Source organism: Myotis yumanensis, unplaced genomic scaffold, assembly GCF_028538775.1.
Source record: "Myotis yumanensis isolate MYYU_CA2020_CCGP unplaced genomic scaffold, mMyoYum1.0.hap1 SCAF_14, whole genome shotgun sequence".
Lineage (NCBI taxonomy): Eukaryota > Metazoa > Chordata > Mammalia > Chiroptera > Vespertilionidae > Myotis > Myotis yumanensis.
Genome location: NW_027223765.1, coordinates 8,284,825 through 8,306,136, shown reverse-complemented (window position 1 = coordinate 8,306,136; position 21,312 = coordinate 8,284,825). Strand labels below are relative to the sequence as shown.

Below are 21,312 nucleotides of genomic sequence, written 5' to 3'. Positions count from 1 at the left end.
GGTTGGCCGGAGTGGGGCTGTATAAAAGTCACTTTTTATTGTGATAGAACAACCTCACTAATATGGAATAATTTGAGAGCAGCTCAGCTGCATTAACAAAAAAAGTGTTCCAGATGAAACCCTGACAAATGTAATTAGGGTGCCAATGTCTATTAGACCTGCTTTCAGAATCTGGCTTTATCACCGAGTTATCCCTGTGATTTCACCCATCGCTCCTACGTTCTGACTGGATGACTTTGGGCAAACCCTTTGACCCTCAGCGCCCTCATCTGTAAAATGGGAGCGATCAAGCCCTCCTTAAGAGGTATTTGAGGTATATAATGTGCTTAACACAGTTCCTAGCGCAGAGTGAGCATTCAATAAATGTGAATTTTCTGATTAACTTTTAAGTACCATAATAGTATTCTTAAACATTCTCAGAAGGAATCCAGCAGATTCTGCTTTAATGGGTAATGGAGGTTAGAAAGCTGGGTATTACTAAAATGATGCTAAGACTTTTTGAAAAGATGACCATTTCTTAAATATTTGCACAATTGATTTGCTTGTTAAACTCTCTCTTTTTTTTAGTAGATGATCTAGAGTTTAACTCATGCCACATTTAAATGTTCTCAAGTGTGGAGTTGTTGAGGTTTGAATTTCTCAAATTTTACTGTGTTTTAAAGTGATCCCATCGACTCCGAATATTTCTGTACCACTTTATTACCAGGGTGTGGCTGTGCTGGCCTTTTATTCCCTATTTGTTTTGCATCTCCAAGGACGGCGATCATTTCTAGGGAAGGGAATAGATCACCCATTCAGATGTGAAGGTCTTTTGAAATCTCCCTTCTAATGTTGGAGGCTATGGCTCCCCAGGGGATAAAAATCAATCAAGAGCCATTTACAAATGAAAAGCAACTTAGTTTTTTGGTTTTATTTTGTGTGTTTTGTTTTGTAGATAAGTCTAAGTTGATCCCTTTAAAAATTAAGAACAAACCCCCCCATAGATTTTTATTAAATAATATTTACATAGGATTTTATGGTTTCCAAAGAGTTTTCATAAACATGATCTCATTTAAGTAAATAGAGCAAACATTTAAAAAGGGATGCAATTAGCCCAGAACTTCACTAGCTCCATCCTGACAACCCCCTGAGACCCTGCCCCAGCCAAATCACGCTTTGTTTGAGATCTGATGCCAGCCAGGCTGGGCCCTCTTGCAGTCTTTCTTAAAAAACTGCTGAGGAATCCTGGTCAAGCTGGGATGGTGCCAGGGATATAGAGGGAGAAACTGAATTATGTGGCTTCAGGGCAAGGGCTGGAGGGATGCCTGCCATTGTCCCTGTGTTGGCATGGCCAATGGGTGCCATCTTTCCTGTGTTGAGCCCTCCCCCATCACGTCCGAACCTGAATCTGCATTAACCTGGTGAACACCGCTTGTCCCACAGTGGTGACTCCCTGAGACCTGCCTCACTCAGCTCACATTCCACCTGAGACTCTTTCAGGGGCTGAGCCTGGCAGGCAGCTGGCAGGTGGTGGCAGGTCTTGGGGTGCTTGGTGCCTTTTGTCGACCTGCCCCAGGCCCAGCAGTACTGGTGGCAACTGGCCTCAGATTGCAGTGTGGCCTCTCCCATGCACACCCGGGCGTAGCACATGCAGCTACAAACTGCAGATCATTCTGTAGCTTCTAACAGGTAGTTCCAGGGTGGTCACAGGTAGTGTCTGACATTGACTTACACTGAAGCTCCTTCCAAGAGGCCCCAGCACACCTGGTGGCTGACTACAGACCACAACAGAGCACCACCGGATAGCTCCACAAGTGGCACACCCAAAGGATAGTCTCAGTAGGCACCAGACCCTATGGGGGCAAATCCTGCACCATGGGGCCATGGTCAGTCCTCACAGTCAGGGCCAATCCCATCTGCTGACATGCTAACAGCAGTCGAAGCACAACTACAACAAATGACCCACACAACCCACACAAGGGACACTCCTGGAGCACCCAGCTCAGGTGGCCAGGGAGACTGGGCCCCATAGGACATTTACTCCCTAAGGCCACCCTTCCAAAAACTGGGAGATGTAGCAAATATACCTAATATGTAGAGACACAGAGGAACAGCCAAAATGCAGGGATGAAGTTACATGGCCCAACGGAAAGAACAGAAGACATCTCCAGAAAAAGAACTAAATGACATGGAGGCAAGCAATCTACCAGATACAGAGTTTAAAACATTAAAATGTCCATATTACCTAAGGTCATTTAAAGATTCAATGCAATTCCTATCAAATACCAATTGCACTTTTTACAGATATAGAACAAATCCAAGAATTTAACCGCAAAGGACTCTGAAGAACACAATGATTTTGAGAAAGAAAAATAAAGTTGAAGGTAGAAGGCTACCTAATATCAAACTATACTATCAAAACAGCATGGTGCTAGCATGAGAGCAGACATGTAAGTCAATGGAACAGACGAAAGAGCCCAGAAATAAACCCACATCCATATGGTCAATTAATATATGATGGAGGCAAGAATATACAATGGGGTAAAGACAGTTTCTTCAACAAATGGTGTTGGAAAAATTGGACAGACACATGCAAAAAAATGAAACTAGACCACCTTCTTACACCACATACAAGAATCAGCTCAAAATGGAATAGAAACTTAAATGTGAAACCTGAAACCATAAAATTCCTAGAAAAAACACAGGCAGTAAACCCTCTGATATTGTCCTGAGTAATATTTTCTGATATATCTTCTTGGGCAAGGGAAACAAAAGAAAAAAATAAACAAATGGGACTATATGAAACCAAAAAGTTTTTGCACAGCAAAGGAAACTATCAACAAAACAGAAAGACAACTTATTGAATAGGAGAGGATGTTTGCCAATGATATCTGATAAGGGGTTAATATCCAAAATTTACAAAGAATTCATATAACTTAACACAAAAAAAACCAACCAAACAAAAAACAATTCAACAAAAAAAATGGGCAGAGGACCTGAATAGACACTTCTCCAAAGAGGACGTACAGGTGGCCAATAGATAAATGAAAAAACGCTCAAAGTCACTAATCATTAGAGAAATGAAAATTAACACTATGATGAGCTATCACCTCACACCTGTCAGAATGGCTGTCATCAATAAATCAACAAACAACAAGTATTGGTGAGGATGTGGAGAAAGTGAACTCTCGTGCACTGTTGGTGGGAATGCAGATTGGTGTAGCCTCTATGAAAAACAGTGTGGAGGTTCCTCAAAAAATTAAAAATAGAACTACCCTATGGCCTAGGAATTTCACTTCTGGATAGTATATATATCCGAAGAAATCCAAAACACTAATTCAAAAAGATCTAAGTACCCCTCTGTTCATTGCAGCTTTATTTATAATAGCCAAAGTATGGAAGCAACCCAAGTGCCAACAATAGACCATTGGGTAAAGAAGAAGTGGTACATATATTTAATGGAATATTACTTGGCCTTAAAAAATGAAATCTTAACCATTCGTGACAACATGGATGGACCTAGAAGGTATTATGCTGAGTCAAATAAGTCAAAGACAAATGTTGTATGATTTCACTTTTGTGGAATCTGAAGAACAAAATAAGGAACAAATAAAACAGACACAACAGACACAGATTCATAGATACAGAGAACAGACTGAGGGTGCCAGAAGGGAAGTGGTTTGGGGGGCTGGGTGAAAAGGGTAAATGGGCTAAGAAGCACAAATTAGTAGTTACAACATAGTCACGGGGCTGTAAAATACAGAATAGGGGATGTAGTCAATATTGTAATAACTGTGTGTGGTACCAGGTGGGCACTAGAATTATTGTGGGTGGGTTGGCGTCATTTCATAAATTATATGATAGTCTGACCACTGTGCTGCACACCTGAAACTAATATAAAATAATATTGAATGTCAAAAAAAAGAAATATTGGGCTCACAGAGGAATTCACTTTATATGTTCATTTACTCCTTACATTTTATATCTTTAATATTTATTAGTTCATTTAAAAAAATAATGAAAAAGCCTCAGTTTTGAATTATGGCCAGTAAAGGCAGAGAGGGACCCTGAGGAGGGAGAGGAAGGGTGGCTGGAGGGGACAGCCAGGTCTAGAGGAGCAGGCCAAGTCTCTGGCAGTGGCTCTCAGGGTCCAGGGAGCCCCATCAAAGCTTTTCCTTTGGTGCCAAGGATTTTTATCTTGGACACAAATATAGTCTACTATAGGCCTGGTGCATGAAATTCGTGCCCTTGGGGAAGGGGGTGTCCCTTAGCGCAGCCTGTACCCTCTCCAATCTGGGACCCCTCAGGGGATGTCTGACTGCCGGTTTAGGCCCTGATCTCTCTCACAATCCAGAAAGCTGGCTCCAAACCACTCGCCTGCCTGCCTGCCTGATTGCCTCTAACTGCTTCTGCTTGCCAGCTGATCAACACCTAACTGCTCCCCTGCTGGCCCAGTCACCCCAAACTTCCCTCCCCTGCAGGCCATCTTGTGGCAGTCATCTTGTGACAACATGGGGGTGGCCATCTTGTGAGGACATGGTGGTCAATTTGCATATTACCTCTTTATTATATAGGATACTTCAAACATGTGTCCATACATTGTGTGGAATTACTGATTGCTTCAACGGCCTCAATACTTTCCTTATGGATGTCCAAATGTTATGAGTTGCCTCTTTTACATTTGCATATCTGTGTGATGGGTATATAAGGTTTTATTTCTCTCAGAGAAACTAACAGATTCAGATTCACCTAACATGAATCAAGCACCTACTGAGTGCCAGGTGTTGTGCTAACATGTATGTTCTTACTGAGCAATCACATCATTTTGTGGCACCTATTCTTATCCCCATCCTACAGATGAGAAAACTGAGGGAGGTTGATGAAGGTCATGGGCTTTTTAAGCAGAGGTAGGTTGCTGGCTTTTAAGTTCAGAGTATTTTTTTTGTACTTCCTGTTCTGTTGGGATGTGGATTTTCTGTGTGATTACTGGGGAGCCCAGAGAAAAGTTTGCTATTCTTTTGTCATCATTTTATTTTAGGAAGGTTTAGGATACCACATTAAAGACTTTTCAAGCCTTGCTGCAGTCCCAGCAGGTGCAAGGGGCCTGATAACATTTTCCTGGGAGGCTGTTTTGCATCTTTCCTACTCTGAGCGTTTGGTTCTAATCTCTGAACAGTGATTTGACTTTCCATGTGTTAGTGATCCCATAGCTTTTTAGCTTTGGGAAGAAAGTGAATTCTACTGGAATTGTCGCTGAAGTAGGGCCACTTTTTTGGAGGGATGAAAAAATAACATAATGTACAGTCTTGGTCAGTTTGGGCTGCATAACAGAAATACCAGAGACCGGGTGACCTAAGACAACAAGCGTTTATTTCTCCCAGCTCTAGAGGCTGGGAAGTCCCAGATCAGGGCTCTGGCGGGTGTCTGGTGAGGGGCCCTTTCCTGGTTCATAGGTTGCTGTCTTCTTATCTTAGTGCACCCCTCCCCCCGCCTCCCCCTCCCCCCTCGGTGGAGAGCAGGAAGAAGTAAGCTCACTCGGGATTCTTACCAGGGCCCTAATTCAATGTAGGGGCCTCCACCCTCATGATCTCACCCAAGCCCAGTTACCTTCCTGGGCTCCACCTTCTGATGCCATCACGTTGGGGAGCATGCTTTCAGCATACGAATTTTGGGGGCACACAAACATTCAGTCCGTAACACACAGTGGGTTGAATGTAGGCATATTATGATGTGCCTGTAAAGTTGCTAGTTTCTCCTTCTAAAGTAGGGAGCTGGCAAAAATGTGTTATTAGATTCTGGGAACACTTTAAAGATGACAAAACATCACTGCAATGTTTTTACCTGTTGCAATACCGTAAAATGGACCATTTTAACCACGTTCTGTGCCATTACGTACATTCGCATTACTGTGCAGCCACCATCGCTAATCTCCAGGACGTTTTCCCAAGCTGGAACTCTGGACCATTAATCAAGGACTCCCCATGCCCCTCCCTCTAGCCCCTGGCGACTGCTCTTCTGTTTTCTGTGTCAATGAACTTGACTATGGTAGGGACCTCCTATACGTGGAATCATAGTGTCTTTGTCCTTTTGTGCCTGGCTCATTTCTCTTGACGTGATGTCCTCAGGGCTCATCCATGTTGTATCACGTGGTAGCATTTCCGTTTTAAGGCTGAATAATGTTCCAATGAATTTATGGTAGGCAGTTAGACAAGATCAGAGCAAGAACGGCAGGGCAGTTACAGAGGTCATCAGGGTGGAAAGCCCCTGGTGCCTAGCAACGGGCAAAACTGCGAAGAAAACAAGTCCCCCGCTCCCAGGGCAGCCTTTCCTCCTCTGGGTTATGGCTGGACCCTCCCTTGACCTTTCCTCCCCTGGTACGTTGCTGCTCATGTGGGTTAGACCCCCTTAGTTCCTACCCAGCACTGAAGTCCCAAGTACTGAGGTTGCTGAACCAAGGTCTGGTCTGACCTCGGCCCAGCGGCCCAGCGCCAACACGCGTATATCCCACACTGTATTTATCCATCCATCCATCGGTGGGGAAACGAATTTTTTTTAAAAGATAAGAATATTATCACTGGAAATGCGCCCTGTGAGGCATGATGGTGTGGCCGAAGGAGATGGGCAGTTAGGAGCCTTGCTCTTTAATCCTGACGCAGGGTAATTAGCTGTGTGGCTTTAAAGAAACGCCTTGCTGTCTCTGAGCAGCAGTGATTTCATCTGTAAAATGAATGGCTAGGATTAGAATTAGAGACATTCTCTAAAGATCATTTCCCCTCTCAAAGCCTCTTTTTCTCACATAATTGTAAGTTTCTAGCTTTATTGCAGTGTGCATTTAATGCTCGCCATAGCTTAATTGTCAATTATTTTGATAAAACGTTGTCCCTTCCTCTCCAACCTAGCTATTTAGATCTTTTTATTTTTTTCCATTTAGATGGTGGTCCCTCACAACTGAGGGCCATTCTGTTTTCTCTTTAGTTTTGTATGTTGCAGCACCTTTTTTATTACCAGAGCTGTCTGCCCAACATCGCTGTCTTCTAAATTGTTAATTGTCAGTTGTTTAGTTTTCACTCACAAGTTGAGCAAAAAACTAAAAAAAAAAAATCAGAAATAATTGAAGACTGGAAAGCTATTTTTAAAAAAATCTGATATTTTATTTCATGGCTAAGCTAAGGAACCATGGAAAAATAATTTTAAAATTGGTGTGTTAGGAAGACTGGCTTTGGAAGATGAAACGTGCTCAGATGGGAAGTAGGAAGAGAGATTAGTAGGAAGGATATATGTTCCTCCGTATATAAATCTTGATCTTTCCATGGGTTGGTTTTATCCCACCAGGGTCTGGGAAGAGTGCAGGAAGGGACCCCACCCAAGTTTATTCTTGAACGAATTAAAATTCAAAAGCTCCGGGCATTGAGCTGTGTGGATTGTGAATGTCTGGAAACCAGCATATTTTTTCCTCTCTGAATTGCCTTCTGTTTAGACAGCGCTTAGTGAAACCAGCAGCGAAACCGAGGAGAATTCTGCCGTTTTTAGAATGAGGAGCCATACAACTTCAATGCATCAAAGCGGGTGACGCAGGCCCAGTAATTCAGACCGGGCCGCAGCAGAAAGCAGCCTTCCGACCTGCCCCAGCTCCCCCAGCCCACGGCTAGGCCCCCTCCTTCAACCGCACCTTTTGCTTCCCAGGTTCAGTTCCCCCAGATGTAACAGCCTTCGATTTCCTGCAGCGTCTGTGAGCTGCTGGCCTGCCAAGCTGGCTTCTCCCTGCAGCTTCCAGGTGGATGCATGTTCTGTCCCCCAGGGCCATGTCCTCGGGGCATTCGGAGGCTGAGCGGGCATGCCGGGGAGCAGCCCCTGTGGGGCCCGCAGCCTTTGTGTGTGCAGGAACAATTCTTCCTGGGAACACAAGAGACTGAAGGTCCCACCCCATCCCTCCACCCCTACTTCCTGCACTTCTCAATGGCAGGGGTGTGACCTGGGGGGTCTGTTGCAGAGCAGTGCCCGCGCAGCCCCTTATCTCCACGTCCCCTCCCCCCTCCTCCTGGTTCTATGGGAGAGGCTTTCCTGCCTGCTGCGGGCTGGGCAGGCCAAATGCAACTTTTCCAGGATGTGGGCATGGCACATAGGTGGGTCTGCACACCCAGATCCCAGGCCTGTACGTTTGGGAAGTGCATTAGGGAGAAACCTCCACCTGACACCTCTTTGTCATTTTCTAAAAGAAAGAATCAGGTTATAGTAACTGTGGTGTCTTTAATGCACAGAGATAGCAATCCAAAAAGTGAAGTAACTGACGTGAGCTGTTGTCCAGTGCCCGGTGCATCTGGCCACTGCCTCTCGGGAAAGTCCCCGTAGCCCAGGCCTGGCCCTGATGGTCACCATGGCGCCCTGAGGTGTCAGTTTACCTGTGGTGTGGCCTTGTTCCCTTTTCAATGCGCTTTCTTAGGTCGCTCCTCACTTATTCAGGATTCCTGACTACCCAGCAGGCTCGGGCAATGTGTTTTTTTTCTTTTTTAACTGCCAAGTAGCAGGCTGGGCTGGACCGGAGCTTGGGGCTCGGGTGGTCGTATGTGGCGTACGTGCAGTGGGCTGCCTCTCCAGACGGGATTGATGAGGGACACCTCTGAAGTCTGCGAAGGATGCTCACGTCAGTTCTTCAGAGGGGTGTGGCTTTGAGAGAGAGCACTTTGCCTAGGGAGGATGGGTTTGGACCCAGACAAGGCAACATTATGGGCCTGGTCTCCTGGGCTGGGCCGACCCGGCTGTGGCTCAGGGGCTCCTCTTGGGTTTTGGGGGACAGTAAAGGGTCGTGCCTGGGGCTGGGCAGGGATTGAAGAACTAGATCTGAATATTCTCCTGGGGCCCAAGAGGAGATGGAATTGCCAGGGTGGGCTCAGCCACTCTAGGTTTGGAAAGCCCAGAACAATCCACCCAGCAGGTCCTTGCTGTGCTCACACCCACCCTCAACCTTGACCTCTGCAGTCCGTTGTGGCACCGGGTGGAGAACCCAGGGGGCCTGCTACGCAGAATGCAATTCCTTTCCAATTAGGGCTGGGGTGGAGGTCAGGGAGCCTGACAGGTTGGAAGAGAGAAAGAGGCAGGGCTGGAAGGTTGGGAGTGAGTGGGACAAAGGTCCAAATCGAAGCAGGTTGGGGGTTCAGTACTTAGTGTCAGGTGGGACGGAACAGCAGGTATGCACCCCTGTCCTCAGCACACACAGGTGCCTGGCATAGGGCTGGTGTTGGGGGCGCTGAGATGAATGAGCTCATCTTTGTGTTGAGTAGACTGTGAGGTGAACAAACACGTTTTGTGATGAGCAGAGGGTCCCCTGTACCTTTACCTGCAAGGTCACCTTGACCGAGGAGCAGAGGAGGGTTCTGGAAGGCTGTGGGGGGCTTGCAATGTGCAGCTGTCTAATCCGGGCCCGTCCGTGGAGCCTTCCTAGGGTAGAGTCCTATAACTTTCCCCTTCCGTCCCAGAGTTTGTGGGGTGGGACGGGGTGATCCTCTCCCAAAGTAAGGGGCCGATCCCAGGGTCACGCAGGATCCTGGGAGGCCGGAACATTGCCTGTCTTCTCCTTGAAAGGGATGGGTTCCAGTCAGGAGCCCCCAGTGGATTGAGTCCTGTTTTTGGGCATCCTGAGAAGGCAGGTATAGTCCCTGGGGTTTCAGAACCCCAGAGCCGGTGGGATGGTGCCCGCTCTCTGTGCGAGCCTCGCCCTCTGACCTCTGATGAGGCATGTCCCTATTTGGGGAGCCAGGAGCTGGCCTGTGATGGTGCCCGGTCGCTGCCTCCTTGGTGGCCAAGGCAGAAGTGACAGTAAAAAGGCTTCACTGTGCTGGCCTTTCTCCTGGGGCCGGGAGCTCCCCGTGCGTCTGTGGCCGCCTCAGAAACCCTGGGCCTGCTCCTGGCACGGAGTGTGGGGATGAGGCGGAGAGAGACACGGACATGTTCTCACCTACCGCTCTTCAGTGTCGCTCGCACGAGAGACCTTGAGATCCGTTTCTTCTTTAAAACATGGAAGATTCCGACGTAGCCCCTATTCCTGTCGTAAACGTCTGAGGCCGAACGGGTGCCCTGCCGTGTAGTTTCGTGGCATCTGAGTTTCCTTTCTCTGCTTTATTTGTTCGGGAGTGACAAGTGGGTGTTTAGCCCCCAGTGTCGGCGAGTGGATATGCTTTTTCCAGACTTTCTAGGTTTCATATAACTGTGCAGGTTGGGGCGCTCTGCTCCTTGTGCCATAGGGTGCAGGGATTATGATGACTTTTTATTGTTTCTTGCCATTCTACAACTGGATGCAGGACCTATCGGTGACTTTGTTGGTGTTGTTTTTTTTTTTTTTAAATATATTTTTATTGATTTCAGAGAGGAAGGGAGAGGGAGAGAGGGATAGAAGCATCAATGATGAGAGAGTATCATTGATCGGCTGCCTCCTGCACATCCCACACCGGGAATCGAGCCCACAACCCTTGCATGTGCCCTGTCGGGGAATCAAACCGTGACCTCCTGGTTCATAGGTCAGGGGTCAACCACTGAGCCACACGGGCTGGGCTGTCTGTGACTTTGCACATGCCCCTCGCCCAGCCCCAGGGTGAAATTGTGCGGAGAACAAGCAAGTTGTGCTGGCCCCGGGCTGCTTTCGGGGCAGGGCAGGCCTGCTGAGTTCTCCTGGTTACCAGGACCCCGCGAGGAGCGGCTTAGCCCTCTGCAGGGAGGACGAGTAACTCGCTTGACATTCCGTAGTAATTTAGCAGCGGTTAATGGCCACTTACTGGAAAATGTTACCAGGCTCTGCGGTGAGTGTTGTTAGGAAGTGAATTACTCTGGACGTGTCCCCAGGGCCCTTCCCCTTCTCCTCCAGCAGAGCTGGGCTGCAGGAAGTGGCACTGTGTTGCAATCCCGGCTTCACTGTTCCCTTGTATTATTTATTTTGTTTCAGATTGAAGGAGATTGTGTATTTATGTAGAAAAGTTTCCAAAGTAAGTATGCTGCTTTTTCATGGTACCAGAGGCTTAGAGCCCAAGGGGGTGAGGGGTGTCCCCTGGGTTATTTTGCTGGCTAGCCCCCACCCAAAGGTGCCCAGGGGCAGCCGGGAGCCAGTGTCCAGCAACGTCAGGGTCACCTGTCATTAATCTGAGTCGTCTGAGCTGAACATCCCTCCATGTCTTTACACATGTCCTGAGTGCAGACGGCTGGTTGCTTCCTGGCTGTTGTGCAATCCCTCACTTTGCAAAACCTCGGATGGGCCGCAGAGATGACAGCATGTGGCTTTTTGAGCCTTCCCAGCCTGGGGTAGAATTTTGGCTTTGCCGTTGACTAGCTGTGTGACCTTGGACAGTTCACTCAACCTCTCTGAGCCTCAGGGGTGTTACCTGTCAACAGGTAAATGGCGATACGGGCTCTCAGGGATGAAGGATATGTGCCATGGTGTGAGTCGACACAGGGCCGGGAACATGCTAAACACTTTTTCTTGCCAACTTCAAAATAAAACAGCCCCCTTTGGCAGGGTGGAGCGTTGGGAACTGAGGGAGTAGGGAGGAAAGAGCTCATCCTATGATTTTCTTTTGACCTGGAGCGATTCCCTACCCCCCCCCCCCCCCCCCCCCGCCTTTCCTTGTGTGGAACGAGGAAAACGGGGTGGCAGTGTATAGTGTCACCGCACGCCACCAGTGATGGTGGAACGGGTCCCGGAGCAGGTACAGGGGTCCCCTCCTTCTGCAGATGGGCTCTCATGGCCGGTTTGGGTTGCATGGAGGGAACCACATTGCCTCCAGCTGTGTGGAGTGTCTTTTCGGAGGCTTGGTCGTCTGCACGCTGGGAGGGCGACTTCATTCCACGTCTGGGCCATGTTTTCAGCTCCTCCTTCCTGCTGGGGCTCTCGATCCTTCCTAACTAACATTAATGAGATCGTTGTCACCCGCCCCCCACTCCATCACCATGGCTGCGCTCCTCTCTCCCCACATGCGCGAGGACGCCCTCTGGGGCACTTGGCAGCCTCGCTACCTGATGGCACCAGAGTCTGGATTTTCGTGGTCGGGCGGATTCCTGAGACTTCCCTGCCGTGCCTCAGGCTGGACGGCGTCCCGGGACCCAGCCCGCAGCAGCACCCGGGGAAGGGGCCCGCTCGGCTGCCCCGCACACGACTGGCACACACTGACCAGGCTGTGGTTTGCTCTCTCTCCTCCCGCCCCCTCCAGAGTATAAGAAGAAGTACGGAGAAGAACACGGCTCCTGCCAGGCCGGGATAGCAGGCTTCTTCACCGAGGTGGGTGTCATCCCGTCCTAGGAATAAAACATGCCACCCGGGCTTTCTTCTAGCACAGCTGTTCTCAACCTGTGGGTCGCGACCCCTTTGGGGGTCGAACGATCCTGTTACAGGGGTCGCCTAAGACCATCGGAAAACACATATATAATTACATATTGTTTTTGTGATTAATCACTATGCTTTAATTATGTTCAATGTGTAACAAGGAAAATACATCCTGCATATCAGATATTTACATGACGATTCATAACAGTAGCAAAATGACAGTTATGAAGTAGCAACGAAAATAATTTTATGGTTGGGGGTCACCACAACACGCGGAACTGTATTAAAGGGTCGCGGCATTAGGAAGGTTGAGAACCACTGATCTAGCACTTTGATAGACGGAAAGAACGCATATATTAATAAACCTGGGTTTCTTTTTGCAGACGTTACGTGGTAGAAATGAACTCCGCGGGTTTCCTAAGTGTGTAGTGGATTGTTCTGATACTGTGTGCTGAATGAACTGTTTCCTGTCCCCTTTGGTTTGGAATACCATCCTGCCATGTGCCAAGGTTACTCTCTTGCATCCCAGGAAGCGCTCAGATTGTGCAACTTCTATGTCCGTCCCTCCTCCAGGGAGGTCTAGTGTCCCCGTAGGTGACAGGGACCCACTGTCGGTTCAGGAGCAGGTGACGACGCGTGGATGGCCATGTTGTGAGAGTGGCTACGCGGGCTGGGTGTGCCCAGGAATTTGGAAGTGGGAGGGCCTAGAGCAGGGGTCCTCAAACTACGGCCCGCGGGCCACATGCAAATACAAATATTGTATTTGTTCCCATTTTGTTTTTTTACTTCAAAATAAGATATGTGCAGTGTGCATAGGAATTTGTTCATAGTTTTTTTTTTAAACTGTAGTCCAGCCCTCCAACAGTCTGAGGGACAGTGAACTGGCCCCCTGTTTAAAAAGTTTGAGGACCCCTGGCCTAGAGGGAGGCCAGGTAGGGGGCTGTGATGGGGTCTGGCCCCAAAGCAACGGTGCAGGCTAGGGAGACCGTTAGGGATGAGAAGGCTGCGGGGAGTGGGAGAGTGTGAAGGCAGTACCAGTGGGCTGGGTGGGCAGAGGGCGTGGGGAGAGGAAGTTTTCCAGCCAGGGCTCTGGAGCCTGGTGTGCGGGGGAAGGGCCCCCCAAGGAGGACTCAGTGGGACGGGTACCCTGAGGGGTCTCCTTCACACACGGGCTGAGTGAGGGGATGAGGCACACGTGTAGATGTTTTCAGAAGGTGCTTGGATAGAGGGCCCGATCCCCGCCTGAGTTAGAAACTTGGATCTGGCCAGTGCTGGTTACTGTCTGAGGGACTGCGTGTGCTTAGCATGGAGGCCAAGGGTGCGGGGAGAATGCCTCCTTTCGATGGGGGGCGGGGAGAAAGTAGCCTCATCGCAGACCTGAGAACTCATCGGAGATGTTGATGAAGAGCTAAGGGGGAGAGAGAGTCCCCGGTGAGGGGGCATCATGGTGGTCTCATCAGCCAGGAAGTCGGGGGAGAACAACAGGGCATTGGGGCTGGGCGGGAGTGGGGCACCGTAGGAGGATCAGGCAGGGCGGGGCAGGGTGTGGAGGGGAAACCCAGGTGGCGGGGCGAGCTCAAGGTGGGCAGGGGAACAGGGACCTGAGAAAACTCCAGGCTCTGGAACCACGGTGCCTCAGCATGTGCCGGCTGCGCTGGGAGCCCCCAGAAGTGGGGCCTTGGTGCATGGGGGTGGGGAGGGGGGAGGTAGGGGGGGAATGGCAGCGACCGAGGCTCAGCTCTCTGACCCGGTCATGCTGTCTCCTGGCCACTCAGGGCTTTGGACCGTGCTTCAGTTCCCAGGCTTTTGGCCTCTCTGAACTGGAGGTCTTTGAACTCCCTGCCTCCCTCGTTTCTGGAACCTCAGCTGTCGCAGGCTGAGCAGGAAATGTGGTGGAAGGGGTCACACGGCGCTGCTCCCTTCCTCTGCCCTCCTGCTGACCTCGTCGCTTGGGCCTGCCTTTGCCGTGAGCTGGGAGGCCCCTGCACGGGGCCGGCAGCTGGTCCCAAGCTGGACGTTCTTCTGTGGCCTCCGGGCATGGCCATGTGGCCCCGACGCACTCTCCCCCAGAGTGCCTGCCTGACCTGGGGGTCGGGGACCCTGGGGTTATCAAAGCTGTGTGAGTTACAGGTACCACGAGAGTTTTCGCCGGCCATTGAGGATAAGCGGGGGTTTCCTGGGAACTTGATTGATTTTTGTAGCTTAGGGGATGTATTCCTCTAAGTAAGAAAAGACGTGGACCAGCCCCGCCAGCATTGGAGCCCACGGTGGAAGCGGGGAGACACCTGGGGGCAAGGCTGTTCAGCACAGACTGCCATGGTCGAACCCGAGCGTTCCTCTGCTGGCCAGCTCCCGCCACCGTGCCATGTGCAGAGGAAACCCCGGCCTCTCTCAGTACCCCCAGATACCCCTGCGCCCTGAGGTTCTGCGATCAAGGCCCACTCTGTTCATTGATGGGGCTCCACACGCAGCTCCTGGGGAAACGTGCATGTCTGTGGGTGACCTTTGCCTTGGCTGGTCCTGGGGGGTGGGGGACTAAAGCATCAGTAACTTGCGGGCAGTGCCAGCAGATACAGGCATCACCCGCACTGAATGGAAAACGCCAGAGATGAGGGACTTCCAGGGAGAGGCACTGCTCCTCTCCTCCCACCCCCTGGGGAAGGAAGGAGTGAAGGGCTCAGCCGGGCACCACTGGATGTATGGATGCAGTGGGCGCCTCGCTTCCCTCGGCCCATCAGCCTCCTCGCGGCCTGGGCTCCCTGTCAATGCCTGTGCAGTGTCCTCCCGGGAACACATTTTGCATTTTCGTTTTTTGTTTGTTTGCTAATCCTCACCTGAGGATATTTTTTCCATTGATTTTTAGAGCAAATGGGGGGAGGAGAAGAGAGACAGACAGACAGACACATAGATTGGTTGCCTCCTGCACCCACTTCCTCCCCGCCCCCCCCCCCCCCCACCCCCCCACCCAGGCCCAGCCCTGGATCAAACCTGCAACCCAGGTGCATGCCCTTGACTGGGAATTGAACCTGAGACCCTTCCATGCACGGGCTGACACTCTAACCAGTAAGCAATACTGGCCAGGGCCCATTTTGCATTTTCTGAGATGACTTCATTGTTAGTGTTTAATCATTGTTCTAGAAATTTGAGAAAACACAGAGAAAATAAACCTTTGGGATAAAAGAGAGAGGAAAAAAAATCAAAAAAAGGCTTCCTGAAATCCTGTCTGTCACCCGGTGGAAAAACCACACATGGTTTGGAGCTTATCCTTCTGGTCTCGGTCTGTCTGTCTGTTGTATACACTCTTCTTTTATAAGCCTGCTCGCAGCATGGGTGTTGTTTGGCGTACTCTTTCACGCTCAGAGCACTGTGTGACTCTGTGCCATTAGATCGTCCGCAGTATTTTTATTGCCACAGAATCTGTCGAATGGACGTACCGTGACTTAGAATTCCGATGTGAGCTGCCTCGGTTAGCACAGTTTTCCAACTTCCGTTAGCACAGTTACGCATCTTCTTGTGGGTAAGATCATGCAGGTTTCCGTGCTGCCCTCCGTGGGCCACCGAGTCACCTCTGAGCATAGAATTATCCCCAGAGTTGGTCCCTGGATGGTTTTGTAGCATAGACGGGTGCTCAGGCTTCTCGAGGTTGCTGGCCCATTGCTGCTAATGGAAATGCTGGAGACAGATGTGTCTTAGTGTTTCAAGGTCAGTTTGCAATAGTAGTGCTGCCCTGCCCTGAGCAGTGGTTAGAGCACCGGCCCTCGGACTGGAAGGTCGTGAGTTCGATTCCTGGCCAAGGGCAAGTACCTCGGTTGTAGGCTCGATTCCAGGCCCTGATTGGGGCACGAGTGGGAGGCAAGCAGGCACGGTGTCTCTCTCACATCGATGTTTCTCTCTGTGTGCCTCTCCTTCTTCCTCCCACTCTCTAAAAACAATGGAAAAACTACCCTCGGGTGAGGATTAAGCAAGCAACCAACCAACCAAACAAAAAGCAAATAGTAATGCTGTCTCTAGCTGTCTGTGGTCTCTTCTCTTTCCAGTCTGCGTCCTTCCCTTAGGGGGGCTCGCTGCCCTCTGGATGTCATCCTTCTGAGCTTGCAGGGGCCACAGTGGCCAGAACACCCAGCTTCAGAGCCGTTTCTGAGACGAGAGGCCTGAGTGAGGACTGGAAGGGATTTCCTGCCTAGTTTTTTGCAAAGCTGATGTTGGTCCCTGTTTTTTCTCCTGCTCGGTAGCGGGCAGGTGCGGTTGCTGGATAGCGGAGCTGGAGGCCTGGCTGGAGAAGGGGGTGGTATCTTTTCCCGAGCATCGCTCCCTAGAATTCGGGCAGTGTCCGATCTTTGCCATTTCCTTGTTTGATCCTGGTGGGAAAGTGAGGACAAGATGTGAGGCTTCCTCTGTGGGTAGGACAGAGACCCAGTTTGTTACTCGTCTTGTCCATGTGCTCAGTTATCTTGGTCTCTATTCCCGGTAGCCCTGTCCGTGTATAGACTCCGTAACGCCAGGGAATCGGGCGACATCGTTTTCGTATTGCTCAGCTGAAGAGAGTCCCCGGTGAGGTGTCTTGAATTGACTTATGAGTTCCTTGTGGTGATTGTGGTTCTCATCTCACTGCCTACTTCCCCCTTCAGCTTCTTTCTGATCACCTTTGGGCTTCTCTCCGGCAGGAGCTGGTGGTGATGGGCGCCCCGGGGTCGTTTTATTGGGCTGGGACGGTCAAGGTGCTGAACCTGACGGACAACACCTACTTCAAGCTGAACGACGAAGCGATCATGAACAGGCGGTACACTTACCTGGGTGAGTAGCTCAGGGAGGTGACAGGTGACAAGGGACACAGGAGCGATTGCCACAACGTTCACAAATTATTACTTTACTGGGGGCGAAAAGGATTTGCTGGCGTTGACACCCATACTGATCAGTTATAGTTTTAGCTACAGTCCCTTACCATCCAGCCCCACACATGGAGGAGAAACAAAGTAGGGAACTCAATTCAAACTGTGATTTGATTAAAAAGCTGACAGTTGAACCTCCGGGGAAGCAAACGTTTTATTTTCTTATTCTAGCAGTTACTCACGTTCAAATGATCAGATACAAAATGGGTGCAGTAGAACCCTGGTTTTCCATGCCATTCCTTTGGGCAAGGTCTCTGCTTCCGGGTCACAAAGATGGTTGCAAACAGAGGTAATCAGAACCAGAAATTATCACGATGGATGGCAGCCTAATGCTGGGGTTTGATCAAAGGCTTGGAAAGATTTCTCCTATTTTCTCAACCTTTTTAATCTTCTAGAAAGAAGATAGACACAGCTTAAGCGAGCAGCCAGCCACTGGGCAAGAACGAGGCCCGGCGTGATCATGCCTCTTTAAGAACAGAGTAGACTGTCTTTGCTTGTGTACATGGACATTCTACATGGCTTTTCTTTAATTCAGGCCCTAAATGCTGTCATTCTGGACTGAAAAGGAAGCTAGCTTTAGGCCCAATGCTGAGAAAGCAATGATCTTTGCATACATTACCCATAAGTTAGATCTGGGGGAGTCCCGCCCCCTTTTCACAGAGATTCACTTGTGAGAAGGCAGTAGAGGGTTGTCCACTTGCCTTTTCCCTTCTAACTGCACGGTTTTCCCCAGTGAATAAACCATAAAACCTTTATTCCGAGTCCTTGGGGTATTCGCTGCCCTGTGCTCCCAGCTCCTCAGTCCTGTCATTTATTGAGCACTTACTGTACACCGGGCTCTGCCTGTTATCGCTTTTCATTCCTGAAACAGCCTCGTAAGATAGCTGTTATTTTCCATCCACATTTTATAGCGAAAGAAACAGGTACGGAGAAGTTACGGAATAGCCAAGGTCACGTGGCTCTTCAATGGCAAAGTAGAGGTTTAATTAAAACCCGTGATTTCCGAGCTCAAGGTCTGGACTCTGAGACCGCCTCCCCTGTGCGTGCCACGGAGATACCGCCAACCCTCGCCGGACTGGGAGCACCTTGGTGGTGGGGCGTTTGTCTCACATTTCCAGGACTCAGCACTGTACCTAGTGCTTTGTAGGGACTCGACCCATGTTTACTAGGTCAGAAAGTGAAAAGAAGGCTGGAGAGAGGCTGGTTTGGTGGTGGCTATAGGGTCCAGGCTTGGGGCTGGTGGCTTCTCCCTGCATACGGAACAGAGGCCCCATCTGCTGCCGGCTTCGCAAGGCTCCCCGGAGGCTTTGCTCTCTGTCACTCAGAATACTCTTGGGTAACATGAGCCTCCAGTCTGAGAGAGAGCAGCCACATGGTGAATAAGAATTGACCCTAACGTGGTCTCATCACAAAGCCCAAAGAGCTTATGGGCACAGCTTAGGTTTGAGGTTGATGACATGGTTTGGGGACTCTATGGCACAGGGTTTCTGGGGGCCGGAGGACACAGGTTTCAGCCTGTCAGCAGGGCTTCTAGAAGGTGCAGGAAACATTTAGACTAAGCACACACAACTTTTTCCTTTCTTTCTAGATTCCTTTTGTATTAAGATTCGTTGCCTGCCCATCCATCCATCCATCCGTCTGTCCGTCCATTCATTCATTCATCCATCCCTATTAGCGTCTTTCTGCCTTCTCTTAGGAGGGAGTGTGGCCAAATGGTCAACAGCAGGGGCTTGGGAGGCACACAGATTGGATTTGAATCTTACTGTGTGGTCTTGGGAATCTTGATTAATCACATGTTAGTCCCGCTTTCCACGTCTCTAACATGGAAGAAATAACCATATCTTCCCCCTAGAGTTGGGAGGTTAAAGGCCATGATGACATCCAAAGTACACATGCAAGCTGTTCATAATAGCCCCAAAGTGGAGGCAAACCAAATGCCTAGCAATAGGAGGGGGAAAAAAGATACTGTGATATATTCATGCAACGAAACATGAATCAACAATAAAAAGAAACGACCACACTCAACATGGATGGATGTGACAGTTATGTTGAGTGAGTGAAGTTCTAGACCAGGAAGACATAATGTGTAGTGATAGAATTCTGAAGCGTGGCTACTTGTGAGGGGGCATTGACTGGGAAAGGGCATGAGGGACCCTCCTCGGTTGTGTTTCCATGGTGACATCCACTCTGGGCGGCGATTACATGGTTATATATATGTATACACATTCATTAAGTTCTACACTTCAGATGTGTGTACTGTATGAACATTCAAAATGCATCAATAAGAAAAAGAAAACAGACATGGAGTATGTAGCCCAGTCCCAAAGCAGACAGTCAGAGACCGCTCTTTCTTGCCCTGATGTCCTGGCGAACATGCCTTTGTGTGAGTTATTCCAGCATGAGAAGACCAACAACTGCCGTTGGGTCCAAGACTGGCTGCATAATAACTGCCTAGATGAGGGTTACTTGAGAAACGTCTTCCTCTGATGGATCTTTCTCTTCCCTGTCATTGTTTCTCAACCCTGCCCTTGGCGTCTGCCCATTCCTTACAGGCTATGCGGTTACCGCCGGCCACTTCTCTCATCCGTCCACCACCGATGTGGTAGGAGGCGCCCCCCAGGATGAAGGCATTGGGAAGGTGAGGAGAAGAGCCTTTGGAATAGCAGGGGGTCAGACAGAAGGGAGGGGGGCCCACACTGTGGCTGTTATAGGGCTTTGTCACCTCACTTGGATCTGAAGATTCTGTTGGGTGGCTGGCAGGTAAGTGACGAAGTATTGAGGCACCTCTGCTGTCTCCTTCCAGCCACTTTTGGGAGTTGACCTGGAAGCTTCATCAGAGTGTGGATAGTACTCTCCATTTCCCGCATGTTCGCCTCTGAGAATGTTTTTCACAGCCGACTTTGTGTGTGCACACGCGTGTGCAAGTGAGATGATTGAGACTGACCTTGGCCGCTAACTTCAAATCCTCCACTTTCTCAAACCCTTTCCAAGTTTGACTTTGACCTCATGGAGCCAGGTCTAGTCCCAGATATCTTTGTGAATTTATCTTGGGGCCTAGATTCTTATATTTATTTCCCCCAATGTTTTGGAACCAAGACTGGTGCAGCCCAAAGGCTGGACTGGGAATATGTGGGTCACTTCCCCTAAGTATCCGCCCAGAGTGTAGAATAGACCCCATGGATCGGAGCCATCTGAGTCCCTTTGGGAATCTCGGTCGGAGTCTGAGCCTTCAGAGAACTATGCTTGATGGGTCTTTGGCTCCAGGGAACAGGAAATCCAGATTGAGTAGGTTGGGTAGGTCCACATGAGTCAGGAATCTGCGTATTTCATACACTCTGTAGGTTCTCTGATGGGAAAGACTGAACAGAGCAATGGTCTGAGCCCATGGGGTAGACCTAAGGTAGTCTAACCATATCTCCGGGGGCTCAGAGTAATGGGGTCTGGATTCTGGAGAGGCCGTGACGGGCCGAGACCACTGTTAATTGGAGCCTTCAGCCAGGGCGTCACTATGACTAGCTGACCCACTTGACTGTGATATGTTTATGGGGTCATCTCCCTGCCCCCTCCTGGGCAGGATTAGGGGTCACTGCTGGTGTTTATGGAGCGTGTGCCTCCCTCCCCCCAAGGCTGATGCTGTGGAGAAAGGGTCTTTGAAAATGAAACCAGGGGAAAACCCCAGGGCACTGAGCAGGGGGAAGCATGTGGATGAACTCTGGTGACTTCAAGAAAGATATGGGTCTCTCTGAGTCACATGCTTCCTCTCTACCCTGGAAGGACGGGGAAGTGCCGTGTGCTGCTCCCACATTGATAACGTCTTTCCGGGGGAGGAGCTGCGGCATCGATAAAAACCTCCACCTCTCAGTTCCCAACGATGCCCACGCCTCAGCCAATGCTGCTTCCGGTTGGGCCACATGAGAGGCGCTGGGGAAACGGGTCACTGTTGATAAAACCGATGACTGTTCCATAGTCCCAGGGATGGGAGCTGGTGCAGACCTGATTTCCAGGCACCCCCGAAAGAATCTCTGGCCTTCAGGATTTGGGTGGTTATTGATTTCTGTTAATCTGGGCATGACAACATTCACACTGAGATCCTGTGCGAGGGTCCCCTGCCCTGGTTCTCGTGAGACATTCTCTTCCCAT

The 21,312-nt window shown here is 49.8% G+C and overlaps 1 protein-coding gene across 1 annotated transcript in view; it reads left to right on the top strand.

The window, feature by feature from the left end:
• ITGA9 (integrin subunit alpha 9) overlaps positions 1 to 21,312 on the top strand; it is a 264,746-nt gene that overhangs the window by 25,276 nt on the left and 218,158 nt on the right. Inside the window, exons 5-7 of the mRNA XM_070391612.1 lie at positions 12,171 to 12,238; positions 16,948 to 17,077; positions 19,725 to 19,810. Coding sequence (XP_070247713.1) covers positions 12,171 to 12,238; positions 16,948 to 17,077; positions 19,725 to 19,810 — 284 coding nt within the window. The remainder of the gene's footprint in view (positions 1 to 12,170; positions 12,239 to 16,947; positions 17,078 to 19,724; positions 19,811 to 21,312) is intronic.